Raw genomic sequence first — 18,778 nt, 5'->3', positions numbered from 1 at the left:
ACCGAGTCTCTTTTTTTTAGTAAAAAAATAAAACAGTGCAAAGCGTCTGCTGTCCATCATGTGGCAAACATACTTTAAATCACTCCCTACAGATGCTTTTGTCCTCTGACTGCTGATTAGTTAGATTCACATCCTGCAGGAGCAGACACTCAACACACACTGTGGACACTGGACACATGTAATATTGGGAGTTCTAGCAAATTTGATCCCCCCACATTGTGCACATAAAATGAACCTGCAAGCCATGCTTCACTGCCTGATGTACAAGCTGCACCTGTTCAACAGGTGTTCAACAACCTGTTTCATTGAAAAAAAAAAGTTGCATAGCTTGAGGAGCAAAGACATTTGCTCTAGAATCTTTAACAGAAACATTAAAAAAAAGCTCTGACTTTATTAAAACAGACAGCAGGGGGCACTCAACATTCTAACTGGCCTAGTTATTATACAGTCCACTGTAAATATGAGCACTTTTCAAAAACATTACTTTAGACCATGTAATCAAAGCCTAGAATATTGAAATTCAATTTTCTCACATCATAACAAAATTAAAATTAAACACCTGTTGCTGGTGTTTTCAAATGTGCGTATGTGCAATGATGAGACATATTTAGTCATATAACGTCTCACTTTACTTACTAATGGCTTCATTCAACTTCTTTGGGTTATCAAGTAAAAATGGAAAAACTATAACATTCTCACCTGGTATTAAAAGATAAATCTACACAATGTGAACCAATTAGTGCAAAAGAGGTTAAGTGCAATGTTACATGATATCCAATGTCCACATGATTATAGCCTGCTCTCGGAATGAATCACTTTGACTGTTCAGGGGGTTGGGGTATATATATATATATATATATATATACATATATATATATATATATATATATATATATATATATATGTATATATATATATATATATATATGTATATATGTATATGTATATATATATATGTATATATGTATATATGTATATGTATATGCACAGTGCATGCCCTTATTTACAACAAGATTTAAAATACAGTAAAAGCGCCATTATAGGTCAGTACAAAATGTAAAATAAAACATATGCAATAGATGTACATAAAAGTATTTCCAAAAAACAACTCAAAAAATGTGAAGTTCCTTTTTTTAAAATGGATTTTGACGCCGTCCCAGTGTTGTCAAAGTTCTGCCAGAGGAAATCACAGCTGACACAGCCGTTGGAATATCCAACCAAATTCTACCTCTTAATTAGAAAGTCATAAATCTTAAGTAAAATTTACTAATGAAAATCTAATTTTTGTAAGCAGTTTACCCTTTTTGTTTCTAGTTTGAATAGTTAGTTTGATATATATGTACCTATAAATTTATAGATCTGTGGCAAATATTCAAAAAATAATCTGATACTAATAATTTCATGTAAAGAAATACATTTCAAACTAAAGCTCTAATCTCCCTAGTTTTCATTTTTACCATAATTGTTCTAGGGCCTGAAGTAGTCACAACACAGCTGGTTTTTACTTCACCTGAAGAAAACTGGGCTGCCAGATGCTGAACCAGTGACACTTGTCACTACTCCAGCTGTGGACGGTCACTGCACCCATTGTCTCATTAACTGGAGCGGGAAGAAAAGTAAAGTGTGTGTGTGTTGGCATTCCCGCTGCTCTTCAAAATGGCAATGGAGTTGCTATGGTGTGTAACCATGGTGATGAGGTTGCCATGTCTTCAGGGGGGCTGTGAGCTGGTGATGAGAGAGAGGGAAGCGGGAGGGCTTTGGCTCCTTGCTGGATTGGTCTCATGTGTTGATGTGAGTCTTTTTGTTTTGGGGGCGGGGCTGGTGGAGCTGGAGCGCTTTCTGTTCCCAGAGCTGATTTTAAACCCCATACTGTATTGATCCACCTCATATAAGCTAATGTCTAAGAATTAGGAGCTGGAACATGTGAGAAGGTAACTTTGCATGAAGCTGGTGTAAACAGTGTTTGTTCACAAGTCTCCTCCTTAAAAGTGTGTGTGCATGACCGTGTACTTGGTGTCTTTCACATTCAATGAATCTTAGTGGTAGTGGATGCATGCACAGTGGCCCTATAGATTGTTTGCATGCATATTTAGATTTGTACATTATACACACATATACATGCAAGTCTGTCTGTGTGTGTGTGTGTGTGTGTGTGTGTGTGTGTGTGTGTGTGTGTGTGTTCTATTTCTTGGGAGCTGTAATTCTCTTTAAGTTCAGAGTCTGTCACTGCGGAAAGTATCCTCCACAGATGGGTCGGGCAGCACCATGTCAGGATCACTGAGCATGCTCAGACCGTCCAGGCTGAGGGGCTCGATGCGCAGCTCGTCCTCCAACGGGAAGCCTCCTTCTGAGTCAAAACATTCAGGCACTGTGGTGAGTGCACTGCTGATGTCCTTTGAGAGACTGGGGTTGGAGTCATCTGAGAGAGAGAAACAGATGATGGTGGGTGAATGTTTCCTCCAGTCTGCAAAACCTCTCCTCTTGCTGGAGCTGACAGTCTCACTGCCCTCCCTTTTAATAATGACAATTCTTTTAAATACACCTGTCATTCTCCATCCTTTCAGACTGGATTTGGTTAGACCCAAATATAAAACAAAGCTGGAGCCCGAGCCAGCATAGAGAAAAGTCTTCATGAAGACATGTCTGGTACAGAGACAAGTCATTAAGACATGTTTACTTCCCTCCTGTGAGAAATGCCCACATACTCTTCCTGATCCCCAGAAAACAAGCAGCTTTGCAAACGCTTCTCTTTGATTTGAGGCTCAGGAAACCATCACTAACATGACAACACACTCCTGCCAATACTCTGTGTGAACACCTGAAGACTATGCTTTTATTGCAAAAAAACCCTGCAAACTGGACTACAGCAATTTTCCCTTGTCTCTTTCTAATCAGAGCCATAAACTGGATATTAAAACTTCTTAGTCAATCAATCAATCAATTTTATTTATAAAGGCCAATATCACAAATCACAATTTGCCTCACAGGGCTTTACAGCATACGACATCCCTGTCCTTAGGACCCTCACAGCCGATAAGGAAAAACTCCCCCCAAAAAATCCTTTAACGGGGGGAAAAAATGGTAGAAACCTCAGGAAGAGCAACTGAGGAGGGATCCCTCTTCCAGGACAGACAGACGTGCAATAGATGTCGTACAGAACAGATCAGCACAATAAATTAACAGTAATCCGTATGACACAATGAGACACAGAGAGAGAGAGAGAGAGAGAGAGAGAGAGAGATATATGCAGGGCAGATGGTAGTGACAGTAGCTTACAACAACATTAATGAAAGTAATAATATTATAATTATAGTTCTGGCTACTGTGGTACAATATGTTGAATTGAAAGTATATATTAATAAAAAGTGTCTCTAGTGTCTGGTTGTTTATGTTTGACGGCGCATTGACAGAATGGTTCAGTCTCAGTACTCATCAGTCCTGTTTTTTAGCAGCAGCTGTTTTCACGAACAAGACTTAATACACCCACTGAATTCACGTCTCCCTGCCCAATTGTTGGCGAAACCTACAACTAAATATGTTCCTCAACCAGCCCTTTTCCTATGACTAAGACAAGATGATGACAAGACAGCATTTAAGTCAGTTTTACTAAAATCTCATTTATTTTCGTTGACAAAAAACCAAACAAACAAAACAAAACAAAACAAAACATTATAGACTTCTATCAGGGTTAGATTTAAGGCTTTTTAAAAAAATATTTTTGGGGGCATTTTTTAGCCTATAATTGACAGGACAGACAAGTGTGAGAGGGGGCGAGAGAGGGGGAGTGACATGCAGGAAATGGCAACAGGCTGGAGTCAAACCCGGGCCGCTGCGGCAACAGCCTTGCACATGGGGCGCCTGCTCTATCCACGAAGGCACCAATGCCCCAGATTTAAGGCTTTTTGAGTGTTTTAATGCCACAAGGAATGAAATTTAGGACCAGTGTACAATACCCAAAATAGAAAATAGAAAATCAAAACATAAACAGACATTAATTATGTACGGTTAGGGAAAATTTTGTCCAAATGTTTATTGTGACACAAAATATGACTTCTTTTTCGCGTGGCAGAGATGAGAGTAGAACAGAACTGAGTTGTTTTTTTTTGGCAGTTTTGTGTTTCTCACTCTGCATGTGGCATTTCACTGCCTTGTTTCCCATCAAGCTGAGTTTGAAAAACCTTTTGCATAAAACTAGGGCTGTCAAAATAACATGTTAATTTTGATTAATTAATCACAGAAAAAACACTATAAAAAAAAAATTAACGCTAATTAACTGTGTTCCATGGTGCCCTTTGACCTGCTGTGTCTTTGAAGGCCACAGTGCCTTTGTCACATGATGGAGGCAAACAAGACAACGCTGTTTGGCCCCATGAATGGAACATTTACATTTAAAATACGCCCAGATGGGACTGTTGATAGGAGCACCGTTCTCTACAATTTCTGCAGTAAGGAATTTCCATACCATCGAAGTACTTCAAGCCTGAAATATCACCTCAACGCAAAGCATTCAGCAGCGAACCTGGAGGTCCAAGCACAGCCTCTGATGCTAGCACTAGCAGCCAGCCTTGTCAAGCCACACTCAACCAGGCGTTCAGATGCAAACTGAGTAAGTCTACCTGTGACCCACTAATTTCATTGCAAAACAGACTGCAATGGACTGCGGACCAGTTTTTGTGGTAGAGGACAAAGGGGCAATTGTGTCCAAAATCCAGCAGCTTTACTACAACACATCTGCCAAAATTAATTTATATTGATTTTCTTAAAGGGATAGTGCACTCAAAAATGAAAATTCAGCCATTATCTAGTCACCCATATGCCAACGGGGCCCTGGTGAAGTTTTAGAGTCCTCACATCCCTTGCGGAGATTGGCGGGGGGAGCGGCTAGCACACCTAATGTCTGATGGCACCCCAGACTAACGTCCAAGAACACAAGATTGATGCCACAAAGTATCTCCAACATGCTCATCTGTAGTGATCCAAGCGTCCTGAAGCCCCGACATAAAAAGTTGTTTCGAAAAACGTCATAGGAACTCTGTTTTTAGCCTCACTGTAGCCCGTAGCTCTGACTGCTTCTCTGTGCTCCGCGCTCACGTGTGCGCGCTTGCGCGAGACCAGCGAAAGCATGAACTTTGCTTACCCGTGTTTACATCACGTGACACGTGCACCGCAGGGGGAGACAACAGTAACCACAGTAGCTAAATGATAATTTGGGAACTGCCCATTGGTTCGACAGCCCATTGGTTCGACATCCCATTGTTCCGACCATATTAAACTCATTGTTCGGAAGTCCATTCCAAAATCATCATGATGCCCTGTGGTTAAGGTCTGGTTAGGTTTAGGCACAAAAACCACTTGGTTAGGGTCAGGAAAAGATCATGGTGTGGGTTCAAATGAAAAAGAAAGTGACAAACACATAAGCCGTGAGCCTGCTCCGCCTCAAGCCGGTCGCGGGGCACCATACGCCCGCCGCGAGCCGTTCAGCACCGCGGACAGTCGGACTAATGCGATGTCGAACCAATGACATGGACCCGATAATTTGCACTGCGGTCTTTTAGCAAAGGACAGCCCAACATGTCTGAAGACTTTGAAATTGAGGAGGAACAGCATTTCTTGGTTGAGCCAGATTTGTTTGAGCCCGAGTATACGGACGCGGAACCACTAACCCTCAGCCAGCCGCAGAATACCGGAGTTGAGCACTGGAAACCTGGTGGTGTAGTTGTTTCAAATGCAAAGCAATGCCAACGGATGAGGAAAGTCTTTGCTGCTTGGACTGGGAATTGGCGATGCCTGCACTTGAGAATCTGGACATCAGTACTGACAAGACTGCTGCTCTTCAGAGACCGTGCATCACCGATCACCCTGAGCTTGCACACGTGAGCGCGGAGCACAGAGAAGCAGTCAGAGCTACAGGCTACAGTGAGGCTAAAAACAGTTCACATGACGTTTTTCAAAAAAAACTTTTTATGTCGGGGCTTCAGGACACTTGGATCACTACGGATGAGCTTGTTGGAGATATTTTGTGGCTTCAATTTTGTGTTCTTGGATGTTAGTCTGGGGCGCTGTCAGCCATTAGGTGTGCTAGCCGCTCCCCCCGCCGATTTCTGCAAGGGATGTGAGGACTTCAAAACTTCACCAGGGCCTCCGTCGGCAAATGGGTGAGCCAGATTTGTTTGAGATAATGGCTGAATTTTCATTTTTGGGTGCACTATCCCTTTAACTTCTTTCACAGCAAAAATTGATGTATGCAATTAATTTAGAATAATTAATCACAGATCATGTTATTAATTAGATTAATTATTTTAATCACTTGACAGCCCTTCATTTAAGTTTTACTTCTTCCTACTCCTTTTTGAACATGTAAACGGTACTGACAGATCTAAGCCATTCGGTTTCCTTTTGTTTTTCTTTTTGTCTTGTCTTCCGTTTTGTTGTTGGGTTCTTTTTTTGTTTTCTATTTTTAACTGTTTATATGTTCAAAATAAAGCAATGAGTCAATCAATCATAAAACACACTTAGCTTTGTAAACAATGCCTACTACAGGTTTCAGCCATGCTGTAATGTTATTTAAATTTGCAGCTCTCCGTGTCATCCAGGGTACAGTAACAGCTAGTGAACAAATAGTGGATCCTCTGCTTTGAGCAGAACCAAATATGATGATTTTTGGTTTCACTATTCTGATTTACATGATGTTAGAGCAAGATGCATTTAGTAAATTATTTAAGGAAAAAAAAATCCTACTTCCCATGTCTGATCATTTTTAAGACTCTGGAAGATTTGTTTAAGACATGTTAATACCAATTAAGGCCTTTTTTTTTAGATAGACTATTTCAATGCCTTTGAAGACTTCAAGGATCTGCAGGAACCTCGTCAATGCAGAAGTTTTGTTTTCTGTGCTTTGTGTGGCATATCAGGATTACAACTGCAGCACATAATGAGCACAGTCAGGAGGACTCAGAGTATCTTACGAAAGTTAAAGTTAACAATGACCACAACAACAGAAATTTGGGCTCATTTTTATAATAGTTGTAAAGAGAGCATTGGGCCCCAGGATAGTTGTTGAATTGTGTTGGTTCAAATGTAATATCAGAACACGTTCCATGGACTTCCAGTGACGTCATGGATGAGATAGCAGCATAGAAACAAAGCTCCGTCAAGCAAAACAGAAAAGAAGTGACAACTATATTTATTAGATGCTAAAATACTACAAAGAGCAATCCCTACAGAATGACTACAATCTTTAGACAGAAGAACTCTGGTAGACAAGACATCCGGCGTCCAATGCAATGACCACTGACTCTTCCTTATGCTTGTAGTACATAATATTAAAGAGGCGGCGTAAATTGAAAAATATGTGTCGTCCCGGAACAAAGCCGGATTGGTCAGGGTGGATCAAATCAGTCATATACCTAATCAATCTGCTAGCCATCACCTTGCTCAATATTTTCATTTCCATCGGAAGGAGAGATATTGGGCGATAGGAAGCCATATCTAGAGGATCTCTGTCCTTTTTCAAAATTAAAACTATGTTGGCCTGGTAGAGCGAGTGAGGTAGCACTGAAGCTTGCTTTGAATGTTTAAACATGCGCAGAAGCAATGGAGCGAGGCTTAGTAGGAATGTTTTATAGAATTCAATAACGAACCCGTCGGGGCCAGGAGCTTTATTGTTAGGAAACTGAGCTATAGCTGTTTTGATTTCTTCAAGCGTTACCTCCGCATCCATTGCATTTGCTGCATTCACATCTAATGTGGGCAATAGACTATTGGCCAGGAATTGATTCATAATTTCGGGGTCTGAATCTGTACTTTTAGCCTGGTAGAGTTCCTCATAAAACTGAGCAAAACATTTGTTTATCTCAGCCGGGTCTGAAATGAGTTTGCCTTGTCTGTCTCTTATTTTATGGATGGTGTGAGTGGCTTGTGAGTGGTGTAGCTGCCTCGCAAGCAGCCTGTGTGGCTTATCACCTAGCTCAAAGTATTTTTGTTGTGTTTTAGCGAGCAGTGCCTCAACTCTATGTGAAAGAATAGTATTATATTCATATTTCAATTTGGTGATAGACTCAAGTGTAACATCATTAGGATTAATTTTAAATGCATTTTCTTGGGCAACAAGGTCTTGTTCTATATCTTTCAGTCTCGTGTTCTCCCTCTTCCTCTTACCAGAGACAAAAGACATAATGTGGCCTCTAATCACAGCCTTAAAGGATTCCCAAAGAATAGAGTCGTTAACTTGGTATCATTTTCATTAATAAAATGAGTAATTTGATTCTGTATATAGTTGGTGAACTGCTTATCAGCTAAAAGTGTAGGGTCGAAACGCCAACGACGCACACCAGTATTATATTCCCCGATCTTGAGATCCATGGACAAAATTGAATGGTCTGAGACTACAATGGGGTGATATGTGACAGATTCAACAGTTGATAATAGTTTGGCATCCAACAAAAAATAATCGATACGGGAATAAGACTTGTGAACTGAAGAAAAAAAAGAGTAATCTCTGGTGGTTGGATGGAGAAGCCACCAAATATCCACCAAGTTAGAATTAACCAGGAGGAGCAGTTAAAGGAAGGATGGAAGAACAGCACAAAGAGAAAGAGGGTCATGGCACTGCCAGCATCAGATCTCAAGGCTCTTCTACAAGAGAAAGATGAAAACAACTGGAAGGATTAAGTTAGCTTAGAAGCTCATTACAACTAACAGTTGTAGGGATGTCTGTTCCTCTGTACATACTGTGACGGTTTTATTTCCTTTAGTCAGAGAGACTTTATTTATTTTTTTATTTATTTATTTTATTTTATTATTTTTCTTCTATTTTTTTCTGGGGTGCCAGTCAGGTTTTGCCTGACAAAAAGTTGTTTTTTTGAGTCAAGTCACATGTTTTCTCTCACTTCAAAACCCACACAAAGGATGATTAAGCATAAAACTTAACAACCACTCAAAAACAAGAAGAATGAGACCCAGCATGTTTGCTTTTTAAATCACAGGAAATATACAGTACAGGCCAAAAGTTTGGACACACCTTCTCATTCAATGCGTTTTCTTTATTTTCATGACTATTTACATTGTAGATTCTCACTGAAGGCATCAAAACTATGAATGAACACATGTGGAGTTATGTACTTAACAAAAAAAGGTGAAATAACTGAAAACATGTTTTATATTCTAGTTTCTTCAAAATAGCCACCCTTTGCTCTGATTACTGCTTTGCACACTCTTGGCATTCTCTCGATGAGCTTCAAGAGGTAGTCACCTGAAATGGTTTTCCAACAGTCTTGAAGGAGTTCCCAGAGGTGTTTAACACTTGTTGGCCCCTTTGCCTTCACTCTGCGGTCCAGCTCACCCCAAACCATCTCGATTGGGTTCAGGTCCTGAATAAATCCCCAACAGTGTCACCAGCAAAACACCCCCACACCATCACACCTCCTCCTCCATGCTTCACAGTGGGAACCAGGCGTGTGGAATCCATCCGTTCACCTTTTCTGCGTCTCACAAAGACACGGCGGTTGGAACCAAAGATCTCAAATTTGGACTCATCAGACCAAAGCACAGATTTCCACTGGTCTAATGTCCATTCCTTGTGTTTCTTGGCCCAAACAAATCTCTTCTGCTTGTTGCCTCTCCTTAGCAGTGGTTTCCTAGCAGCTATTTGACCATGAAGGCCTGATTCGCGCAGTCTCCTCTTAACAGTTGTTCTAGAGATGGGTCTGCTGCTAGAACTCTGTGTGGCATTCATCTGGTCTCTGATCTGAGCTGCTGTTAACTTGCGATTTCTGAGGCTGGTGACTCGGATGAACTTATCCTCAGAAGCAGAGGTGACTCTTGGTCTTCCTTTCTTGGGTTGGTCCTCATGTGTGCCAGTTTCGTTGTAGCGCTTGATGGTTTTTGCGACTCCACTTGGGGACACATTTAAAGTTTTTGCAATTTTCCGGACTGACTGACCTTCATTTCTTAAAGTAATGATGGCCACTCGTTTTTCTTTAGTTAGCTGATTGGTTCTTGCCATAATATGAATTTTAACAGTTGTCCAATAGGGCTGTCGGCTGTGTATTAACCTGACTTCTGCACAACACAACTGATGGTCCCAACCCCATTGATAAAGCAAGAAATTCCACTAATTAACCCTGATAAGGCACACCTGTGAAGTGGAAACCATTTCAGGTGACTACCTCTTGAAGCTCATGGAGAGAATGCCAAGAGTGTGCAAAGCAGTAATCAGAGCAAAGGGTGGCTATTTTGAAGAAACTAGAATATAAAACATGTTTTCAGTTATTTCACCTTTTTGTTAAGTACATAACTCCACATGTGTTCATTCATAGTTTTGATGCCTTCAGTGAGAATCTACAATGTAAATAGTCATGAAAATAAAGAAAACGCATTGAATGAGAAGGTGTGTCCAAACTTTTGGCCTGTACTGTATATTAAACAAGAAATTATAAAAGTCCAGAAATCACTTTCAGTGTCTTTCCCACACTTGAAAAAAAAAAAAAACTCTTCAATGTTCCAGGATAGAAGAGAAAAAAACAATGTCCCCACAAGTCAACAAAAAAATCCTCTTACAGCAACACACTAATATGATTGTGACTCACGGAGTCCATTGTGACTCACGGAGTCACAATGGAAATGGCACGTGTCTGCTCTGTCAATCAGTCCGTCAGTCAGTCAGTCAGTCAGTCAGTCAATCTGTGGCAGCGATCATCCCCAGAGTTTGACAGCTGATCTGCCGGTTTAGTAGACTGGATCCGGTGAGAAGAGCCAGGAGCCAAGTCTGCTGAAGGAAGCAGGCGCGAGGGACTACACTATCCCGACTTGATTCGGAACTGATCTGTGGGATGCGGAGCTATAGCGGACACCGGACACTTCTTCTGTGTCTCCTGCCGACAAAGGCTGCATCCCAAGTCTCTTAAAATTACTGCTAACCACCTTATCTAGCCACCTTATCTAACTGTTTAGTCCCTCCCACTTAGGAAAACATGCAAGGAGTCAGGAGTTAGGAGTGAGGAGCAAGGATTGCTGATTAAGAGACATGAGACGGCCTTACTCTGAAGAGTCACGTAAAGCGACATCCTATTCTGGTGACAGCGCGACAGCTGGATCTGCTGCATAACGGAGCAAGCGTTTGGCGTACATCCCAAGTCACAATATATTCGCTGATCAAAGGCAGGCAAGTCAAAGAGCTCAATTAAAGAACGGTCTGTAGCCCTGCCGCTGTCACTGTGATGAGCATCATTATCATTATTATTATTATCATCATCATTATTATCACTATTATTAAATCCACTCGCCATCATTCAACAAGTCAGCTGCTGAGTGAATAAGACATATCAGACCTGTCAGTCTACCTCAATCAATTCAATTTTATTTATAAAGCCCAATATCACAAATCACAATTTGCCTCACAGGGCTTTACAGCAAACGACATCCCTCTGTCCTTAGGACCCTCACAGCGGATAAAGAAAAACTCCGCAAAAAAAAAAACGGGGAAAAAAACGGTAGAAACCTCAGGAAGAGCACCTGAGGAGGGATCCCTCTTCAGACAGAAGAGGACGTGCAATAGATGTCGTACAGAACAGATCAACATGATATATTAACAGTAATCCGTATGACACAATGAGACAGAAAGAGAGACAGAGAGACAGAGACAGACAGAGATGCAGGACAGACGGTAATGACAGTAGCTTACAACAGCATTAATGAAAGTAATAATATTAATTAATATTAATATTAATAATTAATATTACCTACAGGCTATTAAACATTATTCCACTCACATGACATGCAGGACAATTAATTATGGGCAAATGTGTGTGTGTGTGTGTGTGTGTGTGTGTGTGTGTGTGTGTGTGCGTGCGTGCGTGGTGTTATATCAACACGTGCGGTTCTGGACATGAGCAGCTGCACATTTAACAGCCACACATCACCGACAGTCCGCTGAATAACGCAACAGGTTGTGAATGAAATCAACTTCATTACAACATGACGGTCTTGCACGAAATATCATTAACGTTACTCTTTGTAGTCACGTAGGCATGTGAATTACAATGTTTCATTGCAAGGAATGCATGTAAAGGGCACACTTGCGCTATTTCTCCGCCATCTCATTCAAATGAGCCAGATGTAGGGGGCGGGTATTTATACGTCAGGGCCTCAAGCTGAAAAAGACTTTCTGTTAGGAACCTCTCGTGTTACCTTACTCATCGCACCTAACAGATCCCTCCTAACTCCTAATGCTAACTCCTTACTGGCAGGAATAAGAGACATGAGACGGCCTTAAAGATGGCGGAACTCGAACGACTTCCGGTTCAAGTCAGGAGGTAGGAGTTAGCAGTATACAATTAAGAGACTTGGGATGCAGCCAAGGTGAACTCCGAACCAGCTTGCGCTGCTTGATGAGCGCGTGACGTCACTTGACGTTTCGTCCGATGTGCTGTCAGCGCGACTCCCAAAAATAAACAAACAATCACAACGAGGACGGAGTGGATCGTTAGAATACTGAACGCTAACGATATACTAGCTACACAGTATTACGTTACTTGTATGAACAAATCTGCACATTAAGTTGTCATGTATTCACACAAGTTAAATGTTAAGTTTGGACACAGAGTTTGATCAAACTTTGTATGAGTGGAATAAACTCACTTAGACCTTTTTTACATATTAGTGTACTACTGGGGGGTATTCCAGAAAGCGGGTTATGTGAAAACTCAGAGTAAGTTAACCCTGAGATGAGGGAAACTCTGAGTTATCCATTCCAGAAAGAGAAGTAACTAAAACTCTGAGTCAGTCACCATGGTAACAGACTGTGAACATAACCTGCTCGCTGACAGGTTTTCTTCAATAAACCCTGAGTTTTTCTCTGTCTCCTCCCTCTTACACGCTGTTTCATTTCCTAATTCATTCAGTCTGTGTCAAAGCTTGTATCGAAGCGCATTAATTAGCGGAGATTTACCGTCTGCCACAGTCTAAATCCTGCTGGATATTAGTTTGTTACTCAGGACTGTCTTGTTACTGAATTTATGCACATCAATCATTTCTTTGGACATCCGTTTTTGTCTTTACTTTCAAATATTCCACAGCGAGAATTCACCCTCAGCTCAGAATCAAACCTCTGTCCTTTTTATATTTATTATTTTTTATAACACTGTGTACAAGGATCAGACTGTCAGTCTGTTAGAGCAGCTCCGAAATGTTTATTGCATATAATGTGTAGGTCTAATTATTTAAATTTTAAAAATCGGTATGAAGCTTTAGACACGTATTATCAATGACTAATGATCTCTATCACTGATGTCATTGGTCGCACTGATGGAACATAATTCCTATAGCCTAATATTGGGGATTATATGTTAATATTTCTGAGTGAGCAATGGTGCAGCATTTCAGTGTCTTTAAATTTACTACATTTGTAGCTGAAATAAAGTCACTGAATGCTGTTGAGTCAAGATATAAATAGACATTCTAAAATCTATTGTATTTTAACCTCAACGTCTTTTCAAGTGCAAATCACCAAACATATTATTACTGGGTCACACTGTGAGTTTACAGTCATGTCTTTATGTCTTTGATCTATAGCCTATATGTTTTAAATCTTCCTATTTTTCAGTTGCTGCCTCCTGTGTTTTTCCCCATCAGATTAAATCTGAACAAATATATTATTATATATTATTAATATAATGTAATGTATCTACAGTCAGATTCCACCACTTTATCTTCTTTAAGAATTATGTAAGTCTGATAAATGATGGATAAACGGACAACGCTGAATAAAACTTTCTTATTAACTTTATGGTTAACTTATTTACACTTTCCTCGCTCTGACTCTGGCTCTTCTTTTAAAGATAAACGTGCACTGTCTGCTACACATGCATTAATATCTCTACATCCACTGGATTAAAATGGAGGCGCTGTCTTTTATTTATCTGTTGCCATGGTGAATCGTGGAGTCGGCGCTCCATTGATGATGGCTTTTTATTGTCGGCTTAACTCAGAGTGAACATACTCAGAGTTGACTGAACTAACTCAAATCAGCTGTTCTGGAACCGGTAACTCAGAGTTTCCCATCTCAGGGTAAATCAACTCGGAGTTCAGGGTTAGACTCAGAGTTTGTTGAACCTCCTACCTGGAATACCCCTCTGGTCATATATGCACTGAGTGCATTTTTTTTCCACAGAGGGGGTAGGTCACAACCCTCTGTCCCAATACCAACAGGGGTTAGGCACTGTTACAGTTCAATTACTGGGTCTGACAGGAGATGTGGAAGCTCGGTTCCTTGTTTTTCATATTGTTTTTATGTTTTCTCTGACTTATGTTATGGACAAAAGTTTATTGTTTGTTATTGTTGTTATTCAGTTTAAGCTTTTGTTTTAGGCACATTTACTAAAGCAGGGAGAGATATATCCACAAATTATACAGAAGTTATGGCTTATTTGAAATTCATTAGTTATGACATAAGAGGTTTTAACAACCCAATCAAAAAAAAAACAAACAAAAACAAAACAAAAAGTCTTGGGCAACTAAATAAATTGAAACACTCTGTAGCTCTCGCTCCTGTTCTGGAAACACACATATCAGAGACTGAACATTTAAAACTAAAAAGAGAATGGGTCGACCAGGTCTATGGTGCATCATACAGGGAGAAGAACAAAAGAGGGGTTGCCATCCTTTTTTAGTAAATCTGTGTACTATAACAATGAGAGTGTTTTTCAAGATGATTAAGGCCAATATGTTATGGTGATCGGAACAAGTGGGGACATAAAGATAACTATTTTAAATGTATATGCCCCAAATAAAGATAGCCATTAAATATATATATATGTATATATATATATATATTAAATATTATATTAAACACCAAATTAGACTGACTACCTGTATTAATAAAACCACAGTCTAAAATGTCAGAGACTTATTAGGTATGATGAAAGAGCTGGGTCTAGTGGAGAGACTTCACATTTATGTTACAAGTACATAGAAGCTACTGAAGCTTAGACTTCTCTTGCATGTCAAAAAAAGACGTAAACCAATTACTATTTCAGACCTTGGTCCACTCACTATGAAAACTGATTTAGGATTAGATGATCATTTAGGCTATGGAGGCTCAATGTCTCATTATTTACAGATGATCACATTAAACAAAAGATACAAAGAAATCCAGTGGAGTACTTTGCCATAAATGATGATTGAAATGTTTCTCTTGTGGTGATATGGAATGCAGGCAAAGTCACGATGAGAGGAAAGATAATTTCTATAGGATCTAGAATAAAGAAACAAAGGACTGCCAAAAAACAAGAATTGGAAATTGAAATAAAAAGACTGGATAGGGAATATAAACAACATAGAAAAGAGGACACATTTAAAAAGTTAAAGGAAGTTAAACCGCAACTGGATGGGGAACTAACATACAAGGCAGAGGGAGCTCTCAGGTATATTAATAGAAAATACTGTGAAAATGGAAATAAGCAGGCTGCTGGCATTTCAGCTCGGGGAAGTCCAGTCTAACTGTTCAGTTCCTAAGATCAGACACCCTGAAACTAATCTAGTTGAGACAAATCCAAAGAAAATAGCACATGCTTTTGCAAAATATTACCAACAGTTGTATAAGGGTCATGAACACGACTCTAAGGAAGAAAAAATTAAGGATTTTTTTTTTTTAATTGTCACAGGATGAAGCAACTGAACTCTTAGAACCTATCACAGAGGATGAAATAAAAGAAACCATTGCTTAATTGAAAAACAATAAATTGCCAGGAGTGGATAGGTTTCCAGGGAAATATTAAAAAGTCTCCGTGAACGAACATACCCCCATATTATGCAAAGTATAACTACATATTAAAATCAGGGGAACCCCCAAAATCGTGGTTGGAATCTATTACCACAGTTCTGCATAAGGAAGGAAAGGATCCCTTACGATGTACTAGTTATCGCCCATTAAGACTTTTGTGTGTAGAATAGGCTATGTAAGGGATAATGTATAATGAGCCGGTGAATACTGGGAAAATAACTCCCGACAGGGGAATAGAACCCCGACGCACAGCGGAGGAGGCTCATTATACATTATCCCACTTATTACACGGCTAATTATCAGTTAAATAATGTTGTCTGCCTCTGCGAAGTGCATTAAAACCGACCGGATTCGACAACTTTTGGTGAAAGTTTTGTACTCACCCAGGCTTAGTGGACTGAACCGAGGTTGTTTTTGGCAGAGAAAGTCCGTAGGTATTCTTTTTCTTCAGCGGCATCCGTTAAAATCAGCCACTTCTGTTTGTTTTTTCCCTCGGAAGTTGTTTAACAGCTGCAGTGTTGCAGGGCAGCATCCCTAGCAAGGCTGGGCTACATAGCAACTGTGTGTAATGACCGTTGCTACTAGCAGCGGTCATTACACAGTAATATCAGACCGCAGAATGCAGCTACTGACCAATCAGAATACAGCATTTAATAGAGCCGTGTAATAAAAAATTCTAACTTCAATCCTAGCTAATAAAATTCAAAAGAATATAAAGTAATTAATAAAGCCAGATCAAACAGGGTTTATAGTGGGACGTCAAGGGACAAATAACATAAGAAGAGCTCTGAACTTGCAGTGGCTAGCGGTAAGAGATAAATGGCCTTAAGTGCATCTCAGCCTAGATGCCGAGACAGCATTTGATAAAGTTGATGGGTTATTCTTGGAGCAGACATTAATTGAAATGAGGTTTGGAGAAGAATTTGTTGCCTGAGTTGACCTGGTCTATAGGAGATCCCAGGTCAAAAGTTAGATTAAATGCTCACTGCTCTAAACTTTTCAGGATGAAAAGGGGCGTGAGACAGGGGAACTCGCTCTCGCCCATCCTCTTTTCCCTTAGTATTGAAGCTTTAGCGGAAGCTATACGCCAAACTGTACATACTCAAGGGCTGGAGGATGGAAGACAGTCTTATGAGTCTATCCATAAGATAGCACTTTTTGCAGATGGTATTTTGCTCTTGATTTAAAAAAAATGCCTTCGCAATAACATCTCAGTCTCAGGGTATGAAGTTAATGAAAACAAATCAGAGGCCATGATGAAATCCGGGGTCTGGCCCATGCAATTACATGAAAATGTATCATTTTGGTGGTCTGGACAAGGATTTAGGTATTAGGGGGTTATTCTCACACCTCGGCCTACAAAATTATTAATGCTAACTACAATAAGTTAATTAAAAAACTAAAAAGGACATAAAACAATGGGAGATCCTTTCCCTCTCGCTATTCCAGAGAGTTGAGATGGTGAAATGAACCTGTTACCTAGACTTCTTTTTCTATTTCAGTCTCTACCTATAAGAGTGCCCATTTCCACCTTTGATATGCTAAATAATCTAATCTCTAAATTCATCTGGCAGAAAAAAAAGACCTAGGATAAAACTTCTCTTACCCAAAGATAAGGGAGGTCTGGGCCTGCAGAATCTTTAATATTATTATTGGGCTGCACTATTAACTCCAATAGTGGCATGGATAAAAAATAATCAAGAGACAGGATGGACACAAATAGAGCAGAGCACTGCTAAGGTAGTGCCTCTATCAGTATTAGCTTTCATTGACAACCCCCAGATGTAGCATCATTTGCGTGCACACAACCCAAAGCAATGCCGTAAGGGCGCGCATTCGGTGTTACGCGCTTGTTTTTTCGTCCGGTGCACAGCTCCACTGACCTGCTTCTCCCTCCAGTGTTGTATCAGATCCCGGTTCCCCCTTGGGCTGTGTCTCTCCTACTGTTTCCCATGGAGCTCTGCCCCGTTTGAAAGGCGAAGGAAGCCCGTATGTGGAAAGACGTCGCCTCCGAGATGTAGAATGTGTATTATAGAAGAGAAACACAAGTTTTACATAGAACGCCGTAGGGCTGTAGTCTTCTGGTCGACTGGTCGATTATTTGGTCGATATGCTCTCATCCGACCAAATTCTCATTGGTCGAATAATCGCCGTGTTACTTTCATAAGGAAAAAAGTGCTACATCAATAGCTTTCCAGGATTAATCCATTATTTCCTGCGGCGGGAGGGACAGGCTAAGTGTTTTCAAAACACCCCAGGGTTCAACGCTAAGGTTTTTTTTGTCACTTGCCCAGTCAGGCAAGTTGGTCAGAGATCTACTTGCCCAAAGTCAGTTTTTATTTGCCCTATAAAAACTGTTTAATTTAAGCGGCTATCACATAACAAAGATTGATCAGCGGCAATCTTTGTCAATCGTTCTCCGTCTATAATTTTGCGCCCTACTTGAGCCATGCCCACCTCTATTTATTTTTCACCCCTCTCTCCAGTTCTGCTGTGTTAACACCGGGTTTAATATATTTTGCTTCCATCTCTCTGCCCTGCTCTACTCCAATGCTACTTAGCTCTCTCCCTACTCTACCAGTAGACTACCACATCCACCTGTTGCACAAAATGCACACAGCAGTGTTTCCCTTAGGATGGAGTTGTAGCAGCGGAGGTGAAACAAAAAAGTTTCACACATGTGAAAATTAGTTTTCATGCGTGTGCTACGCATGAAAAATAATTTTCATGAGTGAAACTTTTTTGTATGCTTGCAAAGCACAGCCTGCTGGGAGGTTTCTATGTATCTACTGGCACCAGAAGGGCTCTTTTTCAGTACATACAGTACATGTGTGCACAGTAATGAGCAGGTGAAATGTCTGTCTAGCTTACATATGAGGTGTCTCAAGATTTAGGAAAATACAATTTTATTGAATATATTAAAAGTAAAAAGTCACTTGACATGCTGCCGTTTTGTGCTGTGACCTATTTACATGCTGGAAGTTGTTATTTACGTGACAA

The 18,778-nt window shown here is 40.2% G+C and overlaps 1 protein-coding gene across 4 annotated transcripts in view; it reads right to left on the bottom strand.

The window, feature by feature from the left end:
* Positions 1-1,470: 1,470 nt before the first annotated feature.
* The window catches only part of crtc3 (CREB regulated transcription coactivator 3), a 146,144-nt gene continuing 128,836 nt past the window's right edge, over positions 1,471-18,778 (bottom strand). For all 4 annotated transcript variants that reach the window (XM_049602966.1, XM_049602973.1, XM_049602982.1 and 1 more), the window contains one exon: positions 1,471-2,419. In XM_049602966.1, coding sequence (XP_049458923.1) covers positions 2,214-2,419 — 206 coding nt within the window. In that variant the 3' untranslated portion in view covers positions 1,471-2,213. The remainder of the gene's footprint in view (positions 2,420-18,778) is intronic.

The sequence above is a fragment of the Epinephelus fuscoguttatus genome, linkage group LG2, assembly GCF_011397635.1.
Source record: "Epinephelus fuscoguttatus linkage group LG2, E.fuscoguttatus.final_Chr_v1".
NCBI classification, from domain to species: Eukaryota; Metazoa; Chordata; class Actinopteri; order Perciformes; family Serranidae; genus Epinephelus; species Epinephelus fuscoguttatus.
The sequence above is the reverse complement of the archived record's forward strand: the minus strand, read 5'-3'. Positions and strand labels throughout refer to the sequence as shown.